At 36.9% G+C, this 9,165-nt stretch overlaps 1 protein-coding gene across 1 annotated transcript in view; it reads right to left on the bottom strand.

The window, feature by feature from the left end:
• Window positions 1-201: 201 nt before the first annotated feature.
• Window positions 202-9,165, bottom strand: part of CMAS (cytidine monophosphate N-acetylneuraminic acid synthetase) — a 38,409-nt gene continuing 29,445 nt past the window's right edge. Inside the window, exons 6-10 of the mRNA XM_009333008.1 lie at window positions 8,569-8,702; window positions 7,182-7,276; window positions 6,267-6,438; window positions 3,664-3,814; window positions 202-2,933 (exon numbers count right to left, since the gene is read on the bottom strand). Coding sequence (XP_009331283.1) covers window positions 2,719-2,933; window positions 3,664-3,814; window positions 6,267-6,438; window positions 7,182-7,276; window positions 8,569-8,702 — 767 coding nt within the window. The 3' untranslated portion in view covers window positions 202-2,718. The remainder of the gene's footprint in view (window positions 2,934-3,663; window positions 3,815-6,266; window positions 6,439-7,181; window positions 7,277-8,568; window positions 8,703-9,165) is intronic.

The raw sequence follows: 9,165 nt of genomic DNA, 5'->3' as shown, positions 1-9,165 counted from the left end.
AAGTGTTTGATTTACAGCATACAAATTTGTCATAAATCACCCCATAACCATTCTCTACTCAAAAGACTAAAGAAAACTGTTTGTTTCAGATTTCAGGTAATCAGTTATTTTTTCATAATAGCTTATTATAGATTATATAGTTTACTTTTTTCAGTTTCACAAAATTATGATAAAACAGACCACATTATCTAAGATTTTTTTTTAATATACTAGGCAATTTAAAGTAAAAAAACAAGCGCTCACATGACCAAAAGAGATTTTTCCAAAATTAGCCCACTATAACAAAAAAGACCACTGAAATCTAGTCTGAGTGAACTACACACCTCTAATAAAAGGCAATCACGGTGCCAGGATCCATACTGAAACAACAGTCATTGGCAAAAGATACTACACTTTTGAAGCCTGCCCAGAACCCGGGATTTCCCCTTTAAGGTGACTGTTAAAGTTATTCTCACTATCTCTGCCCCTCTGTGACCCCTAAATCCTTCATATGATTGAGGATCTTCTGTAAAAATCAAGAGTAGTTAAGACATCCCTCATGCTACTCTAGTTTATAGTTAGGCTTTCCCTTGAGGGTGACCAATATAAATCTGAACCTTTCAGGCAGCAGATTGTGCATCTCCCATATCCTCGAACCGGCTTTGTTTTGTAAATAATCTCTAGAGCTCTTTTATTCTTCATATTCTTCCTATATGTCCAATGTAAGATTATACCACCTTTTTCTGAATGAGAATTTGTCACAGTGAAAACACATATATCAGCTACCATTTCTTTCTGCCCATTACCAACACTCATCCAAAAGTGTTTCTGCATTTATTTTTACCCCAAATTTGTACATGTATCAGACCCCCAATGCATATGCGGCACATTCAGCAAGCAGCTGAAACATTAGAAGAGTTCTTGATTCAAACAGTAAACTACAAACAGTACTGCCAACTCATATTTCTATTGTAATTGCATTTACTCATATTTTTACGTTCTCTAACGTAAAAGGAATGGGAACTAAGTTCATCAGAGTCACCTTGTTTAAAGCTATCTATTCACAGGAAACTGTTCTTGAAATCAAAATCGGCAAGTTACTTGACGATGACAAAGTGAAGTAACTGAAAACTTGGCCAATTCTATATGACATTATCAAACCTGAATTGTTCATCCAATCCGGACTTCTGAAGCTTTACCACATAGTCTATAAAACTAAAATAATTCATCTACCTGTACCAAAGTCCATAGTTCTGTCCAAAATGTGGCTCTCCTGTTATCAAAGTCTATGGGATTTATCCAGCACAGAACCCTAAAATCTCATTGAAAGGAAATACTTAAATGGTAACTTAGAGCCGATTAGTACAGTAAACTATTCACCTGTTAACCTTGCTACTGTAGATAGGTGGTAAAAGAATTTCAGTTTAAAATTTTGCTTTGTAAAAGGAAGTAAAACACAAAGTTAATCAACAGAGGGCAATATATCAGGTGATATTATATTGGGAGTGGTCTATTTAGCAGAGAAACAAAATAAAATGACAAGCCGTTATTATTCACCTCAGTAGTAATTGCCTGTGTACCACGGGTATTCTTTATTTTTTAGCATAACCCAAGGCAGAACCTGATTCACTGATAAATAGCAGGATTGAAAACTGATGCATATTTTTAGTGTCAGTTCTACAACTTTTTACAGGTAGCTGAGTTCTTTAAATAAAGACACAGTAAAAATTGTATTGTACATAAATACAAACATACATATACACCAGCTTTAAATTAACATGCTAAAAATCATCTAAATATATATTTTATATAAACTCACAATCAACAACTATGTTTTGGGTTTTTTTAAACAGCAGTTACTTTTCCATACAATAAAGATTTTTTTATTTTATTTTTAATCATTAGTGGTTGTAATAAAGCCTTCACAGAAAGAAACCAAATTTTTGCAAAGGAAAGATCTCAAAGTTAATGGGAAATTTAACTCCAAATTTGGCAAAGCATTTGGGTATGTTAATTTAAGCACTTCAATAAACCCCAATATAAACAGATTCAAAGATAAGAGGCACAATTCCAAATGCCATTTAATTATTTATGAGCTTAAAATTGAACACATGCTTAAGTGCTTTTCTTAACTAATATTAACTGGTTTTATAGTAACTGAGATGTCTTGAAAACGTAGGAAGAAGTTTGATAGTTATTTTACACCTGACCTCTCCAGCATATGCTAAAACTCTTCCTTACTAGGGACAAATCCTGTAAAAAGCAAGCACACAACTACAACATCATACTGACATTTGATAGAGGAAGTGTAAATAAAATGAGTAAAACTGACAGAAAGTTGTTTTTTTTTTTGAAAGTCTGAATTACAAATCCTCAAGTAATGCAAAAATCACTGATCCCCGAAAATATTCGGATTATGAAATAAAGACGCATCATTCCTGTAGGACAGGTGTAATGATTAAGAGTAGATTTACAGGACACTACCTTTTGTAGCATTCCTTCCATTGCACTTAAATGGCTTATAAAACGATCATGAATATGATCATGATTATCAGCATACAATCATGAATATCAGCACTTAAGTGTGACCTCTAATTAAAGAGGGAAACATCTTTTTAACTCTACTGCAATGTAAAACTTGAAAGATAAGCCACCCTTTGGGATACAGACTTACTGAGAGAGGAAGAGGAGAAGAAAAGCGGGATTGACCAACTGTGTTACTCTTTTTTCATTAGTTCCTTATTTCCTCTCCTGTTTTTCTCCCATTTGCTTTCTTGCAGCGTTCACTTTTTCTAGTAACAGGAATATGTGTTCTGCAAGCTCCCTGCCAGCTCCACAGCCACCATTGCTTTTACAAATATAACCAGCAGCCTTCTGAGCAACTGCACAAGCATCAGCAGGCACACCACTCATGCCAGCTTTCTTCAGGCATTCCACATCAGACTCTTCATTTCCTATTGAGAAAGATGACAGACAAGGCAAAATATCACAGAAGGGAAAAACCGAGCAAACTCATTATGTTTCTGTGTACATATTGATCTATTTCTTAAAATTTGTGTTCTTGCCACAGTTTTCATCTCAGCAGCTCAACAGCACTTTGCACGTGTGAGTCAGTTCTTGGAAAATCTTAGGGATAAATGTAAACGCTGATCACACTTCACACAATCTTCAGGCAAGATAATGGTACTTTTAAGAGTAGTAAAATTATCTGAGCAACTGAATAAGCATTTGCAGGACTATATGCTTAAGCTGTCACTGAAATATAGTTTTGTACTGAATCATATGGCTTTCAGTTTTAATTCTGTACATTTCTTGTTTCCATTTCAGAATATAATCTATACAATATCCATCTGAAATGAACCAGAATCAGTTAAAAATTGTGAGCTGTAACCATATGCTTATGTAATATCAAAAGCTTTCCTAAATCCCATTATAAAAACAGCTAAGACTTCCCTTACCAAATTAGACGCTTATTCATCAATGCCTTTAATATTTAGATTGTACCCTAACAAGCCTTAAAATACGTACCTGCTTTTGGTGATTGTGTGCTGTAATTTGCATGTCAATCCCATTAAGTTTAGTGTATTAACAAAGGCCAAAGTGTTTTGAAGCTAAGCAGCACTATGAAGTTTGCATGTGTGTGTGCTATGTGAAATTTTACTACCAAAAAAAAAAGGAACTGACCTAAATAAGCGACTTCTTTCCAGCTCAAACCCATGTCTTTTTGCCAGTCCTCCAGAACTTGTAATTTATTTGTTGCACTAACTTTTGCTACACATCCCAGCTGCATGGCTGACAGTGTTTTTGAACAATCTCTTTCAGAGATGAGTCGAACCTATTAAAATAAAGCCAAGTTAGAGTAAATTCTACATACAAAGAAATAAGACATGTAAGTTGATTTATTAAAAAAACAGTACAAGTTTTGCTCATAGAAGCGCTCTCAGATATGAGAAAACATTGAATAACTGGTTTCTCCAATCAAAACTCAGAGCAGAAGTGATTAGCATCCAAACCCACATTACAGTCTTGAAGTTGCTTTGGGAAAGTGAAACACCATTCTGTAGGCTTCCCTGAGGTTCAAAAAAAGAAATTTACATTTGTCTTTTTAAATGCAACGTGTACCAAATAAAATACTGGGTATCACAGTACAGTGGCATGCTGACTATCTAGTGCAATATCGTCTAATTAAGCCACAGTAGGGAATAAGAGAATTCCCAAGGAAGATTTCTGTAATATTTGTAGAATATTATGAAGTATTTTCCGTGACTCCTCTACCTAATATATCATTTTATTTACAGTAGGACTTCAGAGCATCAACAGAACACTAAACAGACTGAAGGAGCACAGCACATTAACCTCTGAAAATTCATTCCAAATTTGAAATTTCAGAAACGATGTACAAGGTAGGCTAAAACCAGAAGATTACTGCAGCAGGATTTTTAAAAATCTCCAAGTTTTCTGTCTAAGCTGTGGACAAGCTGTCCTGGTTTCGGCTGGGATAGAGTTAATTTCCTTCCTAGTAGCTGGTACTGTGCTGTGTTTTGGATTTAAGGTGAGAACAATGTTGATAACACACCGATGTTTTAGTTGTTGCTAAGCAGTGCTTACACTAGTCAGGGACTTTTCAGCTTCCCATGCTCTACCGACTGAGAAGGCTGGAGGTGCACGGGGGGCTGGGAGGGGGGGCACAGCCAGGACAGCTGACCCAAACTGGCCAACGGGATATTCCATACCGTGTGACGTCATGCTCAACATATAAAGCTGGGGGAAGAAGGAGGAAGGGGGGAAGGGGGGGACGTTCAGAGTGATGGCGTTTGTCTGCCCAAGTAACTATTACGCGTGATGGAGCCCTGCTTTCCTGGAGATGGCTGAACACCTGCCTGCCGATGGGAAGGAGTGAATGAATTTACTTGTTTTGCTTTGCTTGCGTGCGCAGCCTTTGCTTTACCTATTAAACTGTCTTTATCTCAACCCATGAGTTTTCTCACTTTTACTCTTCCGATTCTCTCCCCCATCCCACTGGGGGGGAATGAGCGAGCGGCTGTGTGGTGCTTAGTTGCCGGCTGAGGTTAAACCACGACACAAGCTTACCTTCCTTAATTGCTTTTAAATACTAACAAATACTTGGCACTGATTTTAAGTGCAAAATGAACAGGAGTGGTGCACAAAGCAAGAGTATATCAGCAACACATACTAGAAACACATAAAGTGCAGCACAAAGACCAGGAGGTTTTTAATGAAAGATTCCAAGTCACAGCAAGTATGGAAATGGCCTCCCACAGGCAACAAAACAACGATTACAAGACTCCTTCCCCTTTTGCCTCACAGAAAATGAAGCTGAGGGAGTTTTGAAAAACCATCTACTCCATTTCACTGCCCCAAGGCAGCAACAGCTGCATCAAAGCATGTCATGAATGTCTCGTCTAACCTGTTATAAAAAAAAACCTCCTACAATAGAGACTCCAAAAAATGTATCTGGAGAAGTCTACTTGGGGTATAGCCACCTTTGTCTTATCCATGTCTATCTCCATCTGCAACAGGACTGAGTTAAGGCTCTTTGAAGGCAGCCTAAATCTGTACTTTGTTCTTACCCCAAAAAATTCTTCTAGCTATATCAAAGGCAACAGCACAGACAGAAAATAGCCAGGAGGCTAATTTTACATAAATGCAAGCAAATATTCAGATCAGCAGAATTCAGTAGCAGTAATAATAATCAATAATAATAATAGTAGCCATGTTACAGTCTGTGTTGTTTCAGTTTTTCATTTACACTGAGTTCTTACAACTTCAAAGCACGTAAGTTATGGTTAAAACAAATAAGCAGACAAAAGTCTTTGGGGGGTTGATTTCCCCTCTTTGCAACAATCATGGGTGATCTAGGATGAACCAAGTAATTTGCCTGGGTATTTCTTCCTCTTCTATAGCCAAGAGGTAACAACATATTCCTGCTTGGTAAAGCTGACTTCTAAATAATGAGTGTCTAGACTACACAGAACACTATGATTGGTGCTAGCAAAACACCATAAAAATTTCTTCCCACATTTTTCCAGTACAAAAAGAGAAAGATGCTATAGCTACTAGGAATGAGATTGAGAACCTTCTCAAAGCACTTATTTTCCTCTAAGGGATCCGAGAGCAACATTTGCCCCAACCCTGAACCAATGTATTATGCTGCTTGATCACAAGTAGTCTGAAGAAACTTCAACTTATATGCTGCAGGGTTTTAGAATCTTTTCATGTTCAGGTTACATGACAAATAAAGCCTCACACTTCAGAACACCACTCACCTGGATTCCTCTTTTCTTTAATAGATCGATACCAACAGTATCTCTATAATCGTAGGAGACCATTTCCTTCTGATCTTCTGTCACATAAATGCGACCATTTGTCAGGCATCCATCAATACTGCAAACCAATAGCTTCACCTCTTTTAATGGCTCTTTGCCAAAATATCCAAAGCTAGACAAAGAAATTATCTTTTTAGGATAGAAGTTCTTGCACACTCCAAGCCCAAATATTTCAAATACAATTGTGATCTTCAGACAGAACAATCAGCTTTGAAATTCTTTTTTTCTAATGTCTTTTCTCATCTTCTTCACTCTCTAACTATATTCTCCCTCTTCAAAGAAAAAAACAGAATTATCCAAAAGACAGCTCAGTTATGCTCTCCATTTAAAAATCAGGATGAGATTTATTTCCTTAGCATAAGAGATTATGTTCTGTAGCATTTATCTGGGGCAAAACCAAAATGGAGTGAAGGCTGAAAAAGGCACAGAAAACATATTCCATTTCCACCCATTATTTCCTTAGAGACATGCAGAGTAGCTGCAAAGAAAAGGCAGCTGGCAAGATGTAATCAGCTCATGCCTTCTACATGAACACTCTCAGTCATGTGCGTCAGTAAATGTGGTCCAGACCATGGAAGCCTAGACAACTCAGCTGGAAAAGCCAGAGATGATGCTAACACATTGCTATGGTATAGTGGGGCTTACACTTTTCCCCAAGCTGAACTTTAAAAAACAAAAAACCCATATAGCAAAGGTAATTCAGATGATTTCAAAGGAGACAGGAAAAAATGATGGGCGGAAATAAAGTTGTCCAATTATCTTTGATCTTGATTATTTACATTATGTACATTATGAATTCACGTGACCGTATTTTGAAACAATAAGCAATATCAAAGAAATAAAAAGTGCTTTTACCTCAGTACTCTCTGCTCTGCAATAGGCCAATCAATGTCTATATCAATATCCACACTGTGCTCTGCACGCATTTCATAGTAGGCCATTTTACCACCCTAAATAGAATAGAACCCATTAAAATTTTCTGCTTGGGTTAATACAGGTACAAAACTGTACAATTTGGTACCATGTAATGAAAGCTAAGTATCTGGTTACACAGCGGTCACAGTAGCTTAAATATAAGTGAACCATCAATAATGATGTTTTGCCAGTGACACAGAACCAAGCATTTGAAACAACTTTCTATAGGCAATGGTTAGTAAGTATTTTCATTTTACAATCAGAGAAAGCGTGCAAGAAAGATGTTATGCATTATGATTTCACATCACTCTGATTTCACCAGGTCGTTTAATACAGTAAAATAGTAATACCTTCATCATTTACTTAGTAAGACTATGCTTATTTTTTGTTTGTTATCTACACAAAGACTTAATTTTAATTGGAAAAATATCTGCCATACCTCAATGTAATTAAAAAAAAAACCCTAAAAGCCCTGATCCTCAGAGGGCCCAAACTTCATAAGATGTAGAATTCAGCACAATTGTACTATCCAGATCAATGCTTGGAAGTCCATACAGCACTAGCCGGCACTGCATGGGTCTGTGCAAATACAGAGACCTAAAGCTAGTATCTCTGCATTAGTGAGGTATCTGGAAAAGAGAGAAATAAGAACCTGGTGCTCTTGACGTACCTAGTAAGATATTCCGGTTAGAAATACGGAAATATCTACATTGGGCTTTTTTTCAGTTCTGCTGACAAACTTTGGAAATGATCTGTAAGATGGAGAACTTGTCTTGCATGAGAAAACTAAGAGACTATACTTGTAGACAAACAAAATGAAAGCTGAAGTAAATACATTTGTTCTGCATTACTACACTGGGACGTAAACATCAGGAAAGGGAAGACGACTGTTTAGGTTACAGCACAAAATCTGCATAAGACTAAACTGGCCAAGAATACAAGTTTATAGACTATGAGAAGCCTGTAACACTGCATGAAGGTCAGTTTCACACTCTTAGTAACACTAAAATGAGTTATAAGATACGCACTTACATCCTGGCAAACTGATGTGAAACTCAGTATTGTATTGTTTTAGGCTTATAGCTATATACTGCTCAATATTATTTGTATAAATTTGTTTGCTGTGGAGGATGCTGTTACTGGAACTGCCCTAGCTACAGCTAGCCCTGTTAAGTCACACATAATAGGCAAACTGTCCTGAGGTCAAAGTGCTGTCACTTCATACTGACTGCATCAGAAATAGAAATACATTATTGAATTCAGAACCCTCTATAACAAGAGTAAAAAATGTATTATTCTAAAGAGCATGAAAAACAGAAGCACTAACCTGCAAGTAGCCTTTCTCAATCAAATGTCTCTTGGCAAAATAAAATGAGCCATTTTCATACAGCTCCCCAGGCCAATCTTGCCTCCGGTACCGTTTTGCTGGATTCAGGTTTTGGGGCTCTGTCGTTTTGTTTTCTGTTAACGGAGAAAAATTACAAAATAAGCTTTCCAGAATCACTGTAACTCCAGTTCAGAGTCACTTAACTTTCTTTAAATAGCTCTCTGTTGAAAAATTAAGGACACAATTCAGTCCCCAACTTCTTTCATTATTGCCTTTCGTTGCTTACTTTATGAAGAATCACTGGATTGCTTGCTCTTTCTTGGAACTGTGGATAACAAACTGGAAGACTGCCCTGCATTTTTAGCAGGGAAAAAGGAAATTTTTCATTCCGACTTAAAAAAAAAAAAAAAAACCACTGAGAGGTCATCAGCTCCAAAACTGGTTCCTAAAAGGAGCAGGGGGGGACATTCTTCTAGACTGTCTTTGCCAATGTGAAAGAAATAGTATACTCTTTCCGTACTCTATCTCTTAGTACACAATGGGAAGGGGTTTAACTCGCAGTGAGGGTAAACACAAAAAAAACATTCAGCTACCTAC

This window comes from Pygoscelis adeliae, unplaced genomic scaffold, assembly GCF_000699105.1.
Source record: "Pygoscelis adeliae isolate BGI_AS28 unplaced genomic scaffold, ASM69910v1 Scaffold38, whole genome shotgun sequence".
Taxonomy (NCBI): Eukaryota; Metazoa; Chordata; class Aves; order Sphenisciformes; family Spheniscidae; genus Pygoscelis; species Pygoscelis adeliae.
The sequence above is the reverse complement of the archived record's forward strand: the minus strand, read 5'-3'. Positions and strand labels throughout refer to the sequence as shown.